At 38.1% G+C, this 22,049-nt stretch overlaps 2 protein-coding genes across 24 annotated transcripts in view; one reads left to right on the forward strand and one right to left on the reverse strand.

The window, feature by feature from the left end:
• The window catches only part of Nexn (nexilin F-actin binding protein), a 48,449-nt gene extending 33,692 nt beyond the window's left edge, over positions 1-14,757 (forward strand). For 5 of the 7 annotated variants that reach the window (XM_021255492.2, XM_021255494.2, XM_004841406.3 and 2 more), the window contains 4 exons: positions 2,902-3,123; positions 8,263-8,448; positions 8,666-9,023; positions 9,112-14,757. In XM_021255492.2, the coding sequence (XP_021111151.1) occupies positions 2,902-3,123; positions 8,263-8,448; positions 8,666-9,023; positions 9,112-9,125 (780 nt within the window). In that variant the 3' untranslated portion in view covers positions 9,126-14,757. Of the gene's footprint in view, positions 1-2,901; positions 3,124-8,262; positions 8,449-8,665 lie in introns of all 7 variants that reach the window. The other 2 variants (XM_087212951.1, XM_087212953.1) reach the window with 1 other exon arrangement.
• Fubp1 (far upstream element binding protein 1) overlaps positions 10,217-22,049 on the reverse strand; it is a 33,590-nt gene continuing 21,757 nt past the window's right edge. For 10 of the 17 annotated variants that reach the window (XM_087212943.1, XM_087212942.1, XM_021255491.2 and 7 more), the window contains 2 exons: positions 15,238-15,383; positions 14,690-14,997 (listed from right to left, as the gene is read on the reverse strand). In XM_087212943.1, the coding sequence (XP_087069069.1) occupies positions 14,956-14,997; positions 15,238-15,383 (188 nt within the window). In that variant the 3' untranslated portion in view covers positions 14,690-14,955. Of the gene's footprint in view, positions 11,758-12,635; positions 12,683-14,689; positions 14,998-15,237; positions 15,384-22,049 lie in introns of those variants that run through there. The other 7 variants (XM_087212946.1, XM_087212945.1, XM_087212944.1 and 4 more) reach the window with 2 other exon arrangements.

A 22,049-nucleotide genomic window follows, 5' to 3' on the forward strand; every position in this document is an offset into this window, starting at 1 on the left:
TGCTGGGTTCGATCCCAAGCATGTATCTCACACAAATACATATATATATATATTTTTTTTTTCTACATCAAAATACATCAAGTATCAAATGAGGTACTAAGCAGTCAAGTACCAAGGTATGTATAGGAATATATGCATATAAGTTTGCAAGTGATGGAGATATTATAGTTTAAGTAAATATTTCTTCCTCTATAGCTCAAAATTGTGTACAGGCACACCATGATTATGAACTGTACTTAATATACTCATTTATACAAATTTTCCTTGAAATAGGCATACTGCTAATTTAATTAAAATAAAACTCCAGGAGTACCATGGATTTTTTTTTTTTTTTTTGGTACCGGGGATTGAACTCGGGACCTGCACTTGCGAGGTAGGCAGTGGAACCACTGAGCGAAATCCCTGGCCCTGTACCATGGATTTTAATAAGCTCATCAGTTTGGCAAGGCTTTGGGGGCTGGTGACTGTACCCAGGGCCTTGTGCACATCAAGCACACAGTCTACCACTAGGCTTTACTGACAAGTACTTGAATCATTTTATTTTACTAATTATTCTATACAGAACCCTGATGTTGAATTGTCTAGTGTTGAAATGAATTCAGTACACACATGTACAGGACCAGTCACATGGGCATACAGCTCCTGCACCCACAAGAACCCATGCTCAGAGGGCACTGTGTGGCAATGCTCTGAGGTCACCACCTTGGAAGGCTAACTGTCCTTGATGATGGGTGTTCTAAGTAAAAGCTGATTGGTCAGGGGAGTATGTGATTGGGCACTGGATCCCTGGCTCACCTACATCTCCTGCTATTCCAGTGGGTTCTCAGTGGCCTCCTTCCCACAGCCTTGCCTAACCTTCTTCCCATGTCTGGACACTGTTATCTTCTGTGGGTTCAGACTTTGCAGCAGCAGAGAGGAAGGGAGAAGACTCTGGCAGGGCAGGGATGGGGTCAGGGTCCAGCACACAACCCCCCCCCCCCCTTGGGGCAAGGTGAGCAGTGACTGTCCTGGCCTCAGAGTGGCAGTGCCATGGTCTGCTTGGCAGGCAACATGGTGGTGGGCTGTTCTTACCAATTTCTCCTGATCTACAAACTGCACGAGTCTCTGAACAGGGGCTGCGGTCTCTTGGAAGTTGCTTGTTTGTCACAGGTTGGGGCAGGAGGCTGTGGAAAGGAGTTTTACTTCCCTATCCTGGCTGTAACCTAGCTTGCAATGATAATATAATCACCATATGGATAGAAATGTATAAATTTACTATAGCAAAGTCTTTCCTTCCTTCACCTCCCCCAAATTTAGTAATACTTATTTCATGAGGGAAGCTGGAAATGAATAGTCTAATTGTCTGTGGAAACTCAGTTCTAGGAAAATGCAGGAATTTACCAGATTATAGTTCTAATATTAGCTTGAGTATTAATAGTGATGTCTAACCTTATAAGATTACCATAAAACGAAAGGAGAAATTTGGAGGTACTCTGCCTCTAGTTATTGATGAAGAAAGTCATGCCCAGTGGGTTGAACACTGAGGTGAAAGGCCACACACACATCATCAAAACTGAAATTCGTGTCTTAATACTAGCCTGGTATTCTCGCAGTTCTACTTCTTTCCCTTAATAAAACTCTTCCTATAATTCTTAGTAAACATTAATTTTGCCAAGCACATTTTAATCTTAGCAAATTCTGGAAATGTTAGAGAATTGTAGCTATGCTTCCTGACCAAAAATATTTAAAATGGAATATTTTCTAGTTTTAAATATGTTGCACCAGGGCAATTAGTTTTAGTTTTAAATATGTTGCACCACGGATTTAGCTCAGTGGTTTCGCCACCTGCTGCACAAATGAAAGGTCCTGAGTTTGATCCCTGGTACCAAAAAAAAAAAAAAAAAAAAAAAAAAAAAAAAAAGTTGCACTTTTTTTTTTTTTCTCTGGTACCAGGGATTGAAGTCAGGACCTTGCACTTGCAGAGCAGGTGTGATGCCACTGAGCTAAATCCTCAGCCCTGTCACACCACTATTAGATTTGGACATTATCTTTTTTTTTGTTCCAGGGATCGAACTCGGGTCATTGCGCTTTCGAGGCAGGCGGCAAAACCACTGAGCTAAATCCCTGGCCCAGATTTGGACATTATCTTTAGGGAAGAGATTAAGCTTCACATAAGAAATGGTGCACGCTTTTTATTGTACAAACTATAGTCCCCTCCCCTTTCTGCATTTTCAACCAGTCTCAAAATACTCAATGGAAAATTTCAGCAGTAAACAACTCACAGGTTTATACTGTAGGACTGTACACCGTCCCATGTAGTGTGATGCCATTTCTTGCTGTCCCCCTCCATCCTGCCGGAACACGAGTCCTCCCTTGGTCCAGCACATCTGTGCTGTTACACTACCTGCCCATTAGTCACTTCTCTGTCATCAGATTGATGTCACAGGAGAGCAGGGCTTGTGTTCAGGTAACCGCACAACAGCACTGAGGGTAGTATTTTGAATATGCCAGGCAGAAGCTGGAAAGGCTTCCGTAAATGAAATGGTGAAAGTTCTGGATTTAATAAGAAAACGAGCAGGGCATGGTGGTGCACCCCTGTAATTTCAGCACTCAGGAGGCAGAGCGAGGAGGATCACCATGAGTTCGAGATCAGCCTGAACTACACAGTCAGTTCAAGATCAGCCCACTACACAGGAGACCCTACCCCCAACAAACAAACAGATAAACAAAACAAAACAAAAACCCAAAGCAAAACAAAACAATCTGTATGCTGGGGTTGCTAAGATCTACAGGTAGAATGAGTAGTAAAGAAACAGCACATATAGGATTATCTATTGGGTGCCTTGAAAAATCTACTCTGTGGATAAGGAAAGAACTATGGAATTTGGGCACAGCCAACATAAAAATCTTAATTTCTTGAAGGAAGAGGAAGAAAGTGAAACTTTTGAGCTGAGCAGAGAATATGAAGAATTAATCAAATTGAAAAGAAGTGGCTCTATTCAAGCTAAAAACCTAAAAAGCAAGTTTGAAAAAATTGGACAGTTGTCTGAAAGAGAAGTACAGAAAAAGATAGAAGAGGAACGAGCAAAGAGGAGAGCAACTGACCTTGAAATTAAAGAGCGAGAAGCAGAAAACTTCCATGAGGTACATTACTCTCATATTTAACAGTTATAGCACAGTGGTAATGAATTTAACAAACATTGGCTTTGGAATGTTTTAGTACTTACAATTAATCACTGGAAATATAATACTCTGGAAATTAGCAAGATCACATTAAGACCTGAAGAAATTTTGTCAGACTTTCCCACTCTAGCATTGTTTCAAAGTGAGATTTATCATATAATGAACATCAAATAGTTCAGTCTAAGCAAATGTGGTTCAAAAACATTTACTGTGATATTTTAGCTGATTCAGTAAAACCATTGTATGTTCAAGTCTAACTCCAGTGACTATTCATACTAATGTTTGTGTTTTACTGGTGAAGTCCACAAAGCCCTTAGGACCTGCTTGACATCACAGCAGTAGTTGAGTGGGAACAGCCTTAATCGGAATTCGGAGGACTCAAATTTGAACCAATTTCGTATGTAAAATAGAGAGGCAAGCATTGTGATGTTGCCAGTTAAGGAGTACGTCCATGGCTAGAAGCACTGGTTTCAGTGAGATCTAGAATTTATTTTCTGCCAGAATTGCCATTCTATAGTATTTAACAGCATCTGACCTATATTCTAAAAATACATTAAAAAAATACATTTTTATCAAACCTTCAACTAGCAAGGAGGTGTGGGAAGTTGGGAGGGCTTTCAGAGGGGACTGAAAAAGTGGGCAGAATGAACATGTTATGTGCACACCATTGGGACCAGAAGCAACTCATTAAGGTAAGCACGTGCAAAGAGTGAAACAAGCTGCATGTGGCGGTGCAGCCTGTAGTATCGGCTCTCTGGGAGTGCTGGCAGGAGCATTCCAAGTTCAAGCCCAGCCCCAGCAATTTAGTGACTTAGCAAGAGCCGTTAACTCAAAGTAAAAAACAAAAGAAGGGAAGGGGATGTAGCTCAGTGTCAAGGCCTGAGATTCAATCCTCAGCACTGGAAAACCACCAGTCAGGTAATAAAGATGCAAGCACAGGTGAGATGATCATTCATGAAGGTCTCAAGACAGTACGTGAAGGGACTTTTAAAACGTGGGTTACCAGATGTGGTGGCATGCCTGGGAGGCTGAGGCAGGAAGGTTTAGCAAGAGCCTGACTGAAAATAAAAATAGAAAGCATTGGGGATATAGCTCAGTGCAAAGCCCTGGGCTCAATTACCAGTACTGCAAACAAAACAAGAAAACTTGCTGACACTCAGTGTGGCCTGATTGCTGGCTGTGCTCCAGGGACTGGTCCGTACATGGGGTCGCCTTGGGGACCAAGCTCGAAATCCCTGCTCACACAGTGCTTAGAATCTAAAGATGGGCAGAGCCGGAGCGTGGTTGCAATGACAGCTAGAAATTAACAAAGCAGGGTGAGGTAGAGCTTGTAACTTCTCCTGTGTTGGGCCCTTAGTTGTTCTGGGGACAGATGAGTGATATGCTTGAAAACAACTGTTAGAATCAAAAAACCATTAGGGATCAAACTGGATGGAGTCATTTTGCCAAGGTGAGGTTTTTGGTTTTTTGGTACTGGGATCAAACTCGGGACCTTGCACTTGTGAGGCAGGCACAGTGCCACTAAGCTAAATCCCAGCCCTTTTGTTTTTTGAGGGTCTTGCTGTGTCACTCAGGCTTTCCTTGAACTCACGATGTAGCCCAAGGTGGCCTCAAACTTGCAGTGATCCTCCTGCCTCAGCCTCACAAGTGTTGGGATCAAAGACACCATCACACCTGGCTAAGGTGAGGTTTAACAGGGCCAAGAAAAAGGGCACTTAAGCCGAATGGGAAGGCTGCATAAAGGGATATATTCAATTGAGGGGACGATGTGAGTCAGCAGAGGTGGCACATTTTTCTGGGGAGCAGACTGTAGGTCCAAAGAGTGTAAGGCAACAATCATAGAATAATGGCTGATGGGTGACAAAGATGCAGAAGTAGGTTGTGGTTGGTGAAGGGCCTAGCCTTGCAGGGCTATGACCTGGGCACCAATGTTATTCAAAAATTTTAGTAGGACAGGAAAGTATTTATTAAAGAGTTCTGGGATCTTGATGAACAAGACAGGCAGGAAGGTATGAAGTTGGGGGCATGGGAGAAAGCTTTTAACAACACTTGAGTAAAAGATTCCTTCTGGGTAGATGGGTAGTTGCTGCAGAGCATGATGTTACACCAAGATTATCGAGAAACCAGATAAATTCTAGAGAAATCAGTCCTGGAAAGGCGTGGTGAATAAACTGTTTTGGATACTGCACAGGCAGTCTGTCAAACGTAAGTCCTGAGCTTAGATCAGAGGCAAGATCTCAATTTCTTTTGTTTATGGATTGTAGCTTAAAGTGGTAGACAAAGCATGTAGAAAGAATTATAGGTGGAAGTGAATAAAGGCCTGGACACCACCAGTATTTTAGTGGCTAGATGCTACAAGATCAGTTAAAATGAAGCCTTTAGAGATTAAATGAATCAGAAGATAAAGTTCCATCAGCATGGAGTTTTTTTGGGAGGGTTAAAGGTACTGGAAGCACAAGAGCAGGCACACTGTTCCTACAGAGTATGGAGGTAAATTAGGAATAAATAAGGCTGGGTGGGGTGGCACATTCCTGTGATCCCAGCACTCGGGAGCCAGAGGCAGGAGGATTGCTCCAATTTCAAGGCCAGCCTGAGCTACAGTAAGTTCAAGGCTGCCCTGAACTGCATAGCGAGACCCTGTCTCAAAAACAAACGGAAAAAAAATAAAAACAAAAACCAAACAAACAGGGGCAACCCATGTCCGGTCCCCCTTCTTAGACAGAAGCTTTCTTTCACTCAATAAATTTTTCCTCCTCTTAAAACAATCAAAGGCTAAATAAGGTAGCCAGGTGAGTTGTCTGCCAGCTCTCATACATGACAGCAGGGCACAAGTGAAATCCTCTAACCCATCAGGATGTCCCGGATGGAGTTTGCCCAAGGATGCCCAAATCCCTTCATCTGACTTTCCCCAGAAAGGTCATTGGGACAGGCTTTAAAACCTTGTTAGAGTAGTTGCGGTAGAGAGCAGCCAACTTCCTGAGCAGGTCCTCCCACTAGCAGTAATTTTTTTTTTTTTTTTGTACTGGTGATCGAACTCGGGACCTTGTGCTTTCGAGGCAGACACCAGAACCACTGAGCTAAATCCCCGCCCCTACACTAGCAGTAATTTGAATCCCTACAGAAATTCCATTCGTCTGATCATCTAGTTTCCTTTAGAAAATATCAGTATTTAACATGTCTTCAAATTGTTTATATTCTATAATTCAATAAAAAATTTTTTGAAACAAGGTTTTGCTAAGCTTCTAAGTAGCCCAGGCTAGGTCTGAACTTGAGCTCCTCCTGCCTCAGTCTCTCAGTGAGGGGTGATTTCAGGCCTGTACCACCTGCCTAAAAGTTTCTTTGCTTCAGTCTCAGAGTTGTATGGATTGGGCTCAAACTCCTGATCCTCCTGCCTTGGCCTCCCAGACAGCATCAGGCCTGACTTGTTCATGTAACTTCCTCCAATTAAAAAATTTCATTGCAGTGCCTGTAGTGCTGAACCCAAACCACTTACTTACTTGGGTTTTAAACCAATCAAATGCTTTAGACTGTGTTTGACTTTATAGTTAAGTCTTTCTAGTATACTCCGAAACCATGACGTATCCTGCAGGTCACCTCAAAGATAAATGCGTGTCTGCCTTCAGTATTTGCCGGGGCAATCAGTGCCCTACAAATAACGGGCCTGGAGAGCAACAGTTCTCTCCATTCCCCAGGACGCTGTAGGCCCAGACGCTAACTCAGCTTTTCGGGGATTCAAGGGGCCTCGTATTTAACTGGCTGCTCACATGCTTTCTCCCTTTAGCAAATGAATTTTCAGACTCAAATTTCTCTTGTTCTAAGTGCACATTTGAGGCAGCTAAATGTGCAATTCTGAATTTGCAAATTTTTATGCTAAAATCTTAAAAGTCCCAGTTATTAAATGGGACTCTGTCAGAATAGCGGTTATTTATAGGACTGAAATAAGCAACACATATTTCTTAGTCTTATCTTCTAAGTGTAACAGTTAACACATAAGTGCAGTCACATAGCTTTTTTTTGGTACCAGGGATCGAACTCAGGTCCTTGCGCTTGTGCAGTAGGCGGCGAAACTGCTGAGCTAAACCCCTGGCAAGTCAGTTTTTACCACGTGAAAATGGCAGATACACTCTACCATCCGGCATCTGCCTGTGCCTGATGTTCCAGGATTTCCTTACATGAACTCTGCAAAACTTCCCAACTTTCTACTCCTTTCATTGGATCATGAGTACAAAACCTCTCACTACTGCAAAACGCCACACAAATTAAGGTTTTCTTATATAACTAACCTGTCTTATTCCACCATTTCCCTTTAGTTGGATCTGGTACCCTAAAGCAGTTTCTCCACATAAACGCTAAGACTTTGAGACAGACACACAAAAACCTAAGTACAGTAGTCTGGAAACAAGTCAGACCACACTATTTTTGAAACATGAATTACTGTACCTGACCACCACTCTGCTGCTTTCTGTACAGGGACTTAACCCAGGAGCTCACACTCTCTACCACTAAGCTACATCCCCACCCGTTTTATAAAAATTTTGAGCAAAGATCTTACCAAGTTGCTCAGACCGGCATTAAACTTGGGATCCTGCCTCAGCCAAGGCAGGAGTTACAAGGGTGCACCCCACACCTGGGCTGTAACTCCTCCTGATGCCCATCGGGGGATGTCACACCACCAGCCTGCCTGACAGTTGCTTCTGCTCTTCACTCACTCTTTCACCTCCCCACATTCTAGATATTGCCTTTCATTTCTAGGATACACATGTAAGAATGAAGAAAAATCATAAAGTGAGAAAGAAGTTACATTTTTCATAATAGGGTGAAGTATGGAGTCTTTTGTGAATTTCAACTGTTAAGAGCTACAGTACTTGTTGCCGCACACCCCCCCCCCGATTATCTAGTATGATCAAAAACAATCAATCCATTTACTGGGCAGTTATGTGATCTTTACATTGGGAGAAAAAGACCACAATTAGGTGTCTCCCAGCCTGAAGAACAGCACAAAACATGTTCATTTTTTGGTGCCTACAGTGACAGAACTATTAACATTTTAGTTCTGGGTTTTCAGAAAACAATTGTTAACCTTGGTCCACTTTCTTAAAGGAAGAAGATGTTGATGTAAAGCCTGCAAAAAAAAGCGAGGCTCCATTTACTCATAAAGTGAATATGAAAGCGAGATTTGAACGGATGGCTAAGGCAAGAGAAGAAGAAGAGCAGAGAAGAATTGAGGAACAAAAGTTACTAAGAATGCAGTTTGAGCAAAAAGAAATTGATGCAGCACTACAGAAGGTACCAGTACCAGGCTTATTTTCCAATAAATGTGCTTAAAAACCAGTTACATGAAGAACTTTAAATGTTTTAATAGCTTTCAAGTCACTAGAATGTTCAGTACTCTGTAGTTAGTATGTTCTTTACTTTTACCTTCAAAATCCAATTACAAAATCTGTGCTCTGCTAACACTGTGATGATCATAAATGCCAACCTGAATGTGCTTATTTTAATACAGAAAAGGGAAGAGGAGGAGGAAGAGGAGGGTAGCATCATGAGTGGCTCTACTATTGAAGATGAAGAGCAAACCAGATCAGGAGCTCCATGGTTCAAGAAGCCACTAAAAAACACATCAGTTGTAGACAGTGAGCCAGTCAGATTTACTGTGAAAGTAACAGGAGAACCCAAACCAGAAATTACATGGTGGTTTGAAGGAGAGATACTGCAGGATGGAGAAGACTACCAATACATTGAAAGAGGAGAAACGTACTGCCTCTTTTTACCAGAAACTTTCCCGGAAGATGGAGGGGAGTACATGTGTAAAGCAGTCAATAATAAAGGCTCTGCAGCTAGTAGCTGTATTCTTACCATTGAAAGTAAGAATTAATCAGTCTTTTCATCTTCTGCTCTATTTATAATGTGTTTTTCCTTCAAAAATAACTCTTCTTCTCCTTCTCTTTTTAGCTGACGACTACTAGGCTTCCTTCTCCCCTTGGAACTTTCTCTCTCCCCAACTTTCTTACTACTTAGTATTATCCATCTTTTCTGTGGCGGGGTCCAAAAAGGAAACCAGAAGGGCCATATGTTGACTTACTTCCTTTTCCTAACAGTTTTCAAAACAGAAGCTTATCTAAAGAATGCCTTCTTTTCCAAACGAGCATCACCTTTATCACCATATTCTGCAGAAGTCAATAAAATGTATCTGAACGGGATGGGAAATTTAGTCCATTATTCTATCAAAAATGGATACAAAAACCATGTATTTCCCCTAAGTTTTATATCAATTCTATTTTTAAAAGTATACATTATTTTGCATGAAAGAATGTCATTTATGAACTTTTATGGCTAAAATTAGTCCAAAATAGCTAAGGCAATGAATTTGGAACCTACAAATTTGAGTGGACTTTTTTTTTCATAGTAGTACATAATTTTGATTGTGATAGTTTCAGTCTTTTTGAAGCAGATATAGAGGGGAAAAAGTATCATTCTTTTCATGGGAAAAAGATAGCATGGATAGAAACAAAATTAAAGTAAGATGTTTAAGAAACTGCCAGACAAAATTTGATAGAAACCAGTGTTCTGAATATTTAACATGTACTATTCAAATATGCAATATATAAAGCCACACAACAAGCTTTTGTGATCTTGTCTGAACAAATTATACTTTAATGAGAAAACTATGTATTAATAGTTTATGCAGGAGAAAAGATTTTCAACATCACCGAAGGTTTCAAGATCTAAGAGGATTAGACTCAGAAGTGGCCCAATTAAAAATAAATTTAAAACCCTAGTCTTTAAAATAAGTTTGTAAATAAGTAGCTATTATGTTCTCTTATCAAGTTGTTTTATATTTTAACTTTCTAAAAGACAATTTTATTTTACAATGTGAAGCCATAATAAAGTAACTTCTGTATTAAAGGGGAAAAAAATGGTTCTTTCCTCAAAGACTTGTGTAATCAAATGCTTATCCTTCATGGTTTCTCAGTTTGTAAACCTTTAAGGGGAAGTATAAGGCAGAAAAAAACTTTTTAGTGGGTATTTATGTATCAAAGACACAAAGTACTCATGATATTTGTCAATGTACATTTATTTTTTTATTGAGACCATAATGAATACAAAATCACAGCAATCACGTATCCTTTACATACAGCGTCATTAAAGCAAAGTCTAAACCACAGTTTGTAAAGTATTCAATTTACCTCAAGTCCAAGCTGCATCTCCCTAAGACACTGTTCCCATCACAGTAGCCATTTTAAGCCAATCTTCTTTTTACACACGGGTAGTTTCTGTAGAGAACACTTTTCTCAGGACGAAAATGCATTGAGCATGCATAAGAAAAGAATATATATTCGGCAAATACATTTAACTGTTTCTTTAGGGGGTATTACCAAAGAAAATAAAACCCCGGGTTTTGCTTTGTAAAAGCACCAATTAAAAAATCCCTCAAAAGTTTGTTGTGGTAAGAAAAGTCAAGTGACTGATTAAACAAAAAGGTTATTTTCAGAGTCAAAATTATCTTTAAGTATTGTTAAAATGCATTTTAAAATGAGGCAGAATTTGCAGACAGAGAACAAAAGTAAGACATCTTCACTGATGGCTAAACTCTGTATCATTATTCTAGACAAGAGATAACTTTCCAGATAGAACTGGTTCTATTGGCAGAGTATTCAAACAAATTGTGTTACCACTTTTTAATATACTAATTCCTTCTGAAGGTACTCTATTTCTACTGGAACTTTCCCTTATTAATTATCTACCAAGATGTTTAAGGATGTATTTTACAGTGTTAATAAACAACTAGAACCAAATCACTAGTTTTAATATTAAAACTATTTTCATTAAAAAGCAAAACTATACTTTCTCATTTCTAAAAGAAACAAATGATAGAAGTATTATCACCACACTAAGATGTCTTTTAAAAAGTTCTCAAATTTTTGCTTAAGTGCTAAATCAAATAAATCAGTTTAACTTCAATCTAAACTAAACATTATTTTTCCACCACCCCTGCACATACACTGCATTCAAGTCAACTGGCTCACCTTTTCGGCTTTCCATGTATTTCAAGGTTAAGATTAGCGCCATTTAAAAAAAATGCTCGTAGTACCAGTGAAGGCTTATGATAACGAACTAAAAAAAAAATCTCAGGAGATATAAACAATGCCCAAATACCTATTAGCATTCATCTATATTCTTTAATAAAAATGCAAACTACAACTACTTAGAACTTGACAAGCTCTTAAGGCCCTTTACTGCTGTCAATTTTCACATACCTAGCATTGATCATCAAAACACACAAACACATAAATGTGGTGCAGTAACTATATAACTTAAGAAATTTAACAGTTCATGGGACATTAAAAATCAACCAAATAGCACTTTAAAAGGAAAAGTGATCAAAAGCAGGTACATTACACCCTATACCATATTATGTATGGGAATACATTTCATATTTCTCAATGACTTGCCAATTTTACCTTCTACATGAGCCCTTCTATGGTCCATGCTCATCGGCTCACCAATGGCATACACTCAAAGGATTCCTCTTTATGGGTAACTATCTCAGGACCTGATTTTATGAGCTATGATTTGGTGCTTGCAGCATCTTCAGCACTGTGTGTGAAAATGAAGGCAGTATTTTTGAATATTTTTCTTTGTTTTAGAGATAAGCAGGAATTTTAAAAGGATCAGCACATTTTAGAAATCGAATAAACAAAACTGCTATGATGCTGCTTTAATACATTCATCTTAACTCAAAATATGTACCAGTTAAAATCATCTACAACACACAAACATTTTAAACTGGCAAAAAAATAAAATAAATGCAGCGACAGTTATTAAATTATTGTAAGTCAGAAAAATACTGGTTGCTACACAGATTATGAAAGGTTATTTGCTATACAGTTAACATTTCACTGATGCACAAGCCTTTTATCAAAACGTACTGCCAGTATTCCTTATAATTTTTCCTTTTTCAGCATATAACAGAATTATCTAAGAAAAATCATAGTGAAATTGACCCACAATGTTCTTACTGAATTATTATAGCTTAAGAATAAGAAAAAATGAATCATAGCTTTGCAGGTAAAGAAAATGTCCTGTCAATCAAATAAAGCGACTGTGAAGGCTGTTGAAGTTTCTGACCAAATTATTTCCTAAATCTTGACAACTATGTAACTGTCCTTTAACTGTAACACTTCTGTACTTTTGGGAAAAATACAAAAAGATCTGGATGTAGTTCAGTTACAGCAGCAAGCTACTCATTATTTTCTTGCTTTAATTAAAAATAAAATAAAAAACATTACCCAGAAATGTAAACAGTTGCGTGAACAACTTAACAGACTTTCCACTAAAATGGTAGCATAAATAACAAAATACATTTTGGGGAAGCAATAGCAGATTGCTTTTGAGTACACAACCACAAAAACCTCACAGGGACAACATTAATGTACTGAAATATTTATTTATATATGTCCTTAGGTTGTGCTTACCTGTTGCTTTTTGCAGCAGAACCTAAGGTGGAAGGTCTGGGAAGGCACTGTGAAGTATAAATAATTGCACTGTTCGCAATTAATAAAGATTTTAAACCTTAAACGAATCAAAATCAACAGCCTCCAATTTGTGAGTTATGATACTGAACTAACTGAACTATTTCTTCAGTTTAACTAATAAATGCACCACTTTCCTAAGTCATCTACATAACAGTATCATGCAAAATACTGAAATTGTTCATGTCAATACCCTACTCTTAAAGATAATAGGTAACTCCTTAACTATTAAACTTCAAACTAGAACTACATACCCAGATCTAAATAAAGGTAAGGGAAGTCACTCTAGGTTACATAAAACAATCAACATTTCAAAATATCTACAATGAACTGTACTGCTATTTTCCACCCTACAGGTAATCTCAACATTTATGTCCTCCTTTAAAGTATATTTGAAACAACGAATGGTGCTCCCCACCAATGACAGAACTAATATAGTACTTATGAATGGTGTTAAAAAGTGCTACATTGCTTATCTGCAAACAGAAAACCACATCTGCCTTAAACATTTCAAGTTTTTCATATTAATATATAAGATATGCATATTTTACACTGAAAAACAATATTTTAGGAGCACCAGTAATACTATTCAACTTTGTTAATGATCAGTTTTCTTTAGCTATAGCTAAAGCATTATCAAAAATACTTACCCATTAAGCTCACTTTAAAAAAAATACAGAACTATGTATTATTATTCTACATTACGAAGCAGTTATGGTTTTCCAAGATATCAGCACTGTATTCCAACATAATAGTCACACAAAATAGGCATTTGCATTATGTGGAACATTGACAAAAAGATACTGTTGCAGTTCATCAATTTGTCATTCTGATGTACTTACAGTGCAATGCTCCTTGAAGGAACACAATCAAGGATGATACACAGCACAGTCCTCCTCACCCCTACAGAGCTAGTTCTATACTGGCTGGATCAAACCTGCACTTCAACAGACAATGGCAAGACAGACTGTATTTGCACGTAGTCTAATATATTAATATGCAAGAGCCAACAAATATGCAAAGAGTAAAACAATGGATTTCAACAAAATATCAGAACTTCAGCATGAGTGTTAAAGAGTAATAAAATGATTTCAAGTACATAAAAAAATTAACTTGATTTAATGACTGGACTTGTGCATTTACAAAACAAAGCTTATCTATACTGCAAAAAGGAAAAAAAGAAAAAAAGCTTGAACGTTTCCATACCCCAATTATGTTTCAATGGCAGATGCAATGTAGCTATACTTTTTGCATGCTATTCACTTTTCTATCCTACATTTAGAAAGAAACACTGATATTATTATATACATTGAAAGAGTTGCTTTACATGAAAAAAAAACTTATTAGACTATTCAAATTCACTATCTGAAAACTGTTTAAAATCAGTTATGCTGAAACAGTCTTGGAAATCAAGTAATTATCAAATTAAAACAGAAAGGTTAACTGTTATAGCAGCAGTACAGGTCTGCAACAGTGGTCAGGTATAAAAGGAAATGTCACTGTTAATGCAATGGAAGTATGCCAGAAGATCACTGTACACACATGCAGTTTTAATCAAACAGAAGGAAAAAAATGACGATATCAGGATTACTTGTGCTGAAATAGCCAAATACAACAAATGGAAAAGTCTTCCAATCTACCACTATACTGCAAGGGGGAAAAACATGCCAGTGTTTAAAAACTCAGTAATTCATGGGGAAAGCTTATATATTTGTGTATATGTATCTTAATTATAATTGCTAAGAAATTATGAATCCTTTAGCCACATATCCAACTTACCGACACAGGAGGTTTCATATCATTTATTGTAAAGCACAAAACAGGCATTTTAAAAGTGAAAGTATACATTGAAAAAGTACATTTATATCACAAAGCATTGACCACATAATAGTTGCAAATACATTTGCTGGAATGTGTACATCTACACTAGGTACTAAAAACAAACCAATTTTCATTTCTACACAGAAATATTAACCTCCTATCAGTAGTGATAGATATTTTGTACATTTTCAAAAAAAAAAAAAAAAAGAAAACAAAAAAACACTACTTTAAACCAAAAACAAAATTAAGATCTTCATCAAGTCGTCTGCATCCATATATTTAACAAAGGTTTTTCCCCCACACAATGAAGCAAATACTGTATTGTCCACTTCTTATTATTGGCCCTGTGCAGAAGAGATACATAAGAAATACACAAAAAGTTAAAGAAAATCCTTTAAACGGAGGTAACTCAGGAGTGAATCCTTTAAGAAAGAAAAACTGGTTAATATAAATGGTGGTGGCTTCTTGCATGATTTGCAAATCCCTGGGGGGAAGAAAATTTATTTTTAAAATCAAAGGCATTGTAGAAATATTCAGCACTCAGATGCCAGAAAGCATTATAAAAACAAACATAAAACCCAAACAACACACCACAATACTTCATTTAGTTATACTTTGCCAGATGAAAATTTAAAAGGTGAACATGTTCCCAAACAGACAGACAGTACACATGCAGGAAGCATGACTGGAGTAAAAGACCAACAGCTTAGCAAATGCACAATACCTGAGGTGCAGGCGGGTGCTGCGGCATGCCCTGGGGACTTGTTTGAGCATAGTAGGCGGCCTGCTGTCTATAGTACTCAGCCCAGGCTGCGCTGTAATCAGGCTGGCCACCGGGGGGCGCACCAGCAGGCGCAGGAACCGCTTGACCTGTGAGAAAACAGAACTATTGCTGTAACCACAGTTAAAAGCCCAAGAGAATCTCATTTCTATAAACACAATACCTTGCTTCCTGTAATATTCCTCCCAAGACTTTGAATAATCTTGTGCCTACCCTAGTTGACCTTAAAAAAACCCTAAATTTTAATACAAAATTTTATCTGAAGTACAGCTTGTGACAAAAGCACAGAGGGGATAACAACTGTTCTTGTTTACCTATAAAACTACCCTGAACTTAAAAAAACAAAGAAGAATATTCTTTTTGCCTTGTGTTAATTATAAATTTGAGTTCTAGGGTATTACTATTAATAAAACCAAAACCTTGGCAAAGTCCCCACAGCTTTAAAGAAAAGGTTCAGGCATAATCCTCAGCTCAGTTCCAGAGGGCTTCAGTAGCCTGGAAACTCTCAGATGGTGCCCTGGCAGTGATGAACAGGAGAGAAAGATGGGAAGAAATCCTTTATTTTTTTGTCTCTTAGCCATTTGGATTGATTGTAAACTACTGGTCTTAAACTACAAGTTCTCAATAGTGAACTACAAAAGAACCTCTAGCAAAAACAAACAGAAAAGACCAAAGAGTGATGAGTAAAGACTTGATGTGTTTTAAACCACAACACAATTCTTACGTGACATAAGGAACACGATCAAGGAAACAAAACTCTGCTTCCGTGGGGTCTTTTTCTAAGCAAGGTGACTTTCCTAAATTGTGAGACTACAAAGAGATACAACCACTAAATACAATGCATAATCACTAACTGGGCTCTGAATTGAAATTAAGGGAGGGCCGGGGATTTAGCTCAGTGGTTCTGGCACCTGCCTTGCAAGCGCCAAGGTCCAGAGTTCGTTCCCCGATACCAAAAAATAAATAAATAAAATAAAGGGATCTTTACACAAATAACTACATATAACATTTTCCTGACACATATGAGTATTTAAACCTAGTCTCTTGTGTGGAGGGTGGTTTCAGAACAAGCTGCCTGCAACATTCTCTGTAACAGGCTTCATGCACATAAAGGACTTACGGCAAATTTTTAAAAAATGGTGGAGTGTTTGCTTTTATATTATTCCAATTTTTGAAGGCATTAAAAAAAAATCAAAGCAAAAAGAGAGCATGAGCTTTTTATTTAGCTCCTTTACATGAATACCTGGCTCTATGACCTGATTAAGGACAAAAAACTGGAGCACAGACATCCTGGAAGCTATTTCTATGTTTACTGCCAACAAGGGAACTTTATAATTTCAAAAAGTAGCCTATTACTATTAGAAAACTGGTCACAGAATAACAGCAACCAAGGGAATAAACATTTTAGATTTATGACTATTAACTTTAAAAACTTTTAAGAGGGGCAACACAGAGCAAAATTTCATATACTACCAACCCCCCTCAGATTTTCTTCCAAAAAACTCTTCCCAAGAGGAACTGTATTTAACATTTTGATCTTATGAGGAGATACACATCAAGCAAATCTGAAACAAGTTTCAACAGGTTGAAAAGTTGAACACCCAGTAGCAAGAGCAACAGACTGCACAGCAGAGCCTCTCACAAACTGCACACTGGTTAACAAAGCCACAACCTCCACTTCAGAGGAATGAAAGGAACTGAACCTCATTTTAAGATACACTCATCTTAGAGGCAAAATGACAATACAGGCCAAGATGGCAGGAACAGGCACATGAAAACTCGTCAGATTCAATGTTACCTAAAACACACACGCACCCCACTTTCAAATATGCCCACTGAAAGCTAAAGTCAACACACTGTATCTCCAAGAAAAACAAACGTGGTAATAAAAGTAACCAACACATGTCATTTCAATCTTAAATACGTATGTCTTTTTTTTTTTTGGTACTGGGGATTGAACTCAGGTCCTTGAGCTTGTGAGGCAGGCAGTGGAACCACTGAGCTAAATCTCTGGCCCTTCAATCTTAAATAGATGTCCAAGGAAAACTCATCCAAAAAACAGCCTCTTTTAACAAATGGTACTGGGAAAACTGGTTTTCTACATGCTCACCCTGTATGAAAATTCAAATTGAACGGACCCAAGACCTAGATAAAGACTCACCCTTCCAAGAGGCAAACAAATGGAACAGACATTTCCCAAAAGTACAAATGGGCAAGGGTTATGTGAAAATTATTCAACACCTTTGGCCAACAGGGAAATGTAAATCAAAACTACTTTCAGGAACACCATTTAGCCACAAAAAGGGGAAAAAAGTCATTTACCAGAAAGAGGATGGAACTAGAGACCATTGTGCTAAGTGAAATGAACCAGAGTGAGAAAACAATCACATTTTCTCTTTTAAGAAAACAAACAAGCAAACAAATGGAGAGATGCCAGGAAACCAGATGGCAAACTTTTGGAGAGAGTGGTGGGGAGGAAAGGGAAAAGAGGGGTAATGGGATTTAAAACAATCGGGATGTTAAATGAAACCAACTAAAAAAATACAACAAACTACTTTGACATTCCATCTCACCCTAATCAAAATGGTTATCAACATGATGGGGAGGGGTTCCCTACACTGCTGGTTGTAAACTAGTAAATTAGTATGGAAACCAGTGTGCAGACTACTTAAACTAAAACTAGGCCAGGCAAGGGGTGCTACATGCCTGTAATCCCAGCACTTGGGAGGCTGAGGCAGGAGGACTGAGTTGAGTGTGAGTCCATCCTGGGCTACATAGCAAGACCCTGTCTCAAAAATTTAAACAAACCAAACCAACAACAAAAAAACTACCCTCAAGCCCCCAACATAAACAAACAAAAACTAGAAATACCATTTAATGCAGCTATACCACTTCTGGGTATACTCCCAAAAGAATTAAGACAGCCTACTGCAGTGTTACCTAAATACTCATGTTTGTAACATCATGAATCATAATAGCTAAGCAGTGGAAATAACCTAGACATTGTCAACAGATGACTGGATAGAGAAAATGTGGTGTTAGAATCACAATGGAATATTATTCAGCCATAAAGAATAACACCATGTCACCTGCAGGAAAATGGTCGGACCTGGATACCATCATGTGAAGTGAAATAAGCCTGATACACAAAGTCAAATATCACACTTTTTCACTTACTTGAGAAACGAAATGAATGAATGAAGTAGGAGGGAGGAAAAGGAGGAGGTTAATGTATTAAAAATACATCAAGATGTCATATGTACACATTATTTCCCAAAATGAACCTCATCATTCTATTACTAACATGCACTAATTAGAGAAAATCATTCACCCTTACACACTCACTCCACTTTTCCAATCCCAAAGTCCAAGTGTGACAGATTTTGCCAAGCTGAAAGCAAAAAGGCCTTCTGCTTAGTCTAACAGAGACCTGGCTCTCTACCTCTCCTGCCTCCTGGTCCTTTCAGGCATGTGTGTATCTCAGTCATTCCTCTCCCTAGTTACTGATCCATTGGTTTCTTTTTCCTGGGGGTAAGGGAGTAGGGGGAATGGAAATATTGAATCCAGGGCCTTGCACTGAGCTACACCCCCAGCCCCTTTTAAAATTTTGAGACGTGGTTTTGCTATGTTGCCCAGGCTGGCACTGAACTTGCAATCCTCCTGGGTTGCTGGTATTATGGGCACATGTACTGGACCTGGCTAGTTAACTATTCTCATGCCAGAACTTAGCCTGTACTTCAGTAGAACACTATCTACTATTTACGTACAGCTTACCAACAGATACAATTTTACTTTAACTTCACTCAGTAGATAAAAGACTTGTCCTACAGTTCACCTGTAACATTCTATCTGGCTTGACTATATCATCATACAAAATCATCTCTCCATACACCTGCATCTTTTTCCACAGCCGATCGTTCTCTCTTCCTTCAGACTGAAGGTACCAATGCTGAACACTGTAAAGGCCCTCTTGAAGTCAAACTTTTCTCACAATGTCTTCACTTAGCCTCCTCCAGACAGGAACTTCCTCTCTTTGCTTTGAAACCTTCTCTTATGGGTGTCTACAGATCGAAAAGTTCCTTTTATCTAGCTTCAAAAACACCCACTTCCAGATAGCTGCAATTCCTTGTATGGCTTAAAATTCCTTTAACTATCTAGAATCTGATCTGTAAGAATTTCTCAAGCTGGGCATGGTGGTGCAAGCCTGTCATCTCAGCACTCAGCTGGCCGAGGCAGGAGAATCACCAGGAGTTTGATGCCAGGCTTGACGAGTGAGTTCAAGGCCAGCCTGGAATCTGGGCTACATAGTAGTGAGACCCTGTCTCAGAAAAAAAACCAACACACCCCACACCAAAACCTAGAAAATTTTAGAATTGTTTCAGAAAACGAAACTAAAGACTTATCCACTATTAAGTAAACAACTGCAGCTTTACAGTCCGCTAATGGAGTTTTCTGTTATTAACAGAAGTTGAAATTAGGATTCAAAAGCTCTGACAGTGAGACTTTACACACACTGGTGAACTGCACATAAATGGTAGATGACGTCTATGCTGGGTGGGAAATTAAGAATCAGGAAATGCTAGTCAGGCCACTGGAAAGAGTAAGTGGATCTGCAAAGAAAAGCCTTTTTATTTCCCAATTTTATTACTCCTTTTTTTCCTTCCATTTAAGATACGTGAAAAATGAACCATATTAGTTTTATGCTTTAAAGTCTCTTATTTGTGGTTATCCCAAAAAGGTCCTGAGAACGAGAAAAAATTAGTTAAGCAAATCACAAAAAAGAACTTTTATAGAAAATTGTGTAGCTACCATACTATGAAAAATGTTTATTAAACACCTGAATTATCTCACATGACCTCCTTAAGATTTATATATGAGAAAATTTCCCACCCAGTCCACTTTGCTCATAAAACCAACAGGTCATCACTGTGGTACTACAGAAAAACACAACAGGAAAGACAGTGGAGGACAATCTTCAAATGTATGTACTTATTCCTATGCCATCTTTTCACATAAAGGAACTATGACATTAGGCAACTACCTTAGATTAGGATTTTGGAGAACAGCTGGCAGGGAAACCGGTTGTAAAGGAAAAGGCAAATGAAAATGTCTACCTTGAATAAAAATCAGAATATAACATACCCACTCATTTTGGGCCGTGTGAAATGTGAAAGAACTAAACAAAAAAAAATTACCACTCATGGTATAAAGAAATAAAAGGCTTTAATAAGGCACAGAAGCCAAACTATTCCATAATGATTACCTGTGTTAATCACCAGGCCTTTGTTTTTACCCATTTAATGACAGTAGAAACATATTTGGCATATATTATATATTGTAAAAATACAAGTTGGAGCTAATGTGCTTTAATACACTCAATTCTAAAAATGCTGATTCTATTTCATTAATGTTAAAGGTGGCTACAGGTCCTGACCACTGTGTTGCAAGGGTATGATTTTTGATAGCATCCTTGTTCAAAAGCATTGCAGTTCAGACAATAAAGTATAGATATCCTAAGCATACTGTTTTTCGCCCCCAGAGAGAAGTTTTTATTTGCTTTTAGAGATTTATTTTTTGACATAATAGAATTTTTTTAGTTTCCTTTTTGCCCAAGTATACTATTTTGAGGTTAAAGTTAAATCATTTTAGAAATTTAGCTGCTGTGAGAAAAAGCCTGAGAAAAATTAGGTCACTAAAACAAAGTTATGTTAGGAATAAAACGGAACACGACTTATCTAGAAGGCCACTGTAATTGCTTTCTTTAAACAGAAATCAACTTCGGAGAAATCTTTTATCACAAAGGATAAATACTTTAACATACAAAAAAAAGATTATCATCATCCTGAAAACTTCTTTTGGTGCAAACCTAGACATGTGCTTTGGCAGAGAACAGTGAAATTTACACTGAGAATCTTAAGTTGACTATCTTAGGACAAAAATTCTACCATTTTCTATGCCAGTGAAGATGGGCAAGTTTATCCAGTTTTTATTTTTGACAACTGGCCATGGTATGTGCTACTGTTAAATGAGTATGAGCAAAAGCATCTGAAAAATTTGTATCTGTCTAGAAGAATATTGAGTCCCACATGATCCTTTGAAAATACAAATAAATCTGGAAGACAGGCTTGGGACTCAAGACTCTTGAGAAGTAAAATTCTGATTCTGTCACTCAGTAGTTGTGTGACGTGTTTCTCAATCCACGAGTCAACTATCAGTGAAGGTAGAGCTCTTTTGTTTCACATAGCAATTTGTAGTAATATGGCTGCAAATTACTTAACTGTAGCCTCCTGTGGGGCAGGGCTCCTAGCTGTTATGCTCATAATCGCATCCTCAGTATCCATCACTATTCTAGGCATGCAGTGTATTCTATAAATGTTAATACATGTTTTTTGTTGTTTAGCTCTTTTACATTTTACATGGCCCAAAATGAGTGGGTATGTCAAGTTCTAATTTTTATTTAAGGTAGACATTTCTACTTGGCTTTTCATTTACAACCGTTTCCCTACCAGCTGTTCTCTAAAATCCTAATCTAAGGGCTCTCCTAGGTGACTGGTTCTTTCTCATATACAGCATTCAAGTGTTATTAACTCTAACTGTAGATTGCTTACCTGTTTTTGCACCAAAAATGATACCACACAGTGGTGCTCAGTGCTCTAAAATTTAACCTTATGCCATTACTGTTAGTAATACAGTAACTGTCTCTGATGGGAGTATAGTAATAGTGAATGTCATATATGCTAGTGGGGAAATTTCTA

Source organism: Heterocephalus glaber, unplaced genomic scaffold (assembly GCF_053883595.1).
Source record: "Heterocephalus glaber isolate CG9 unplaced genomic scaffold, H.glaber_assembly_v1.0 deba00001442, whole genome shotgun sequence".
NCBI lineage: Eukaryota > Metazoa > Chordata > Mammalia > Rodentia > Bathyergidae > Heterocephalus > Heterocephalus glaber.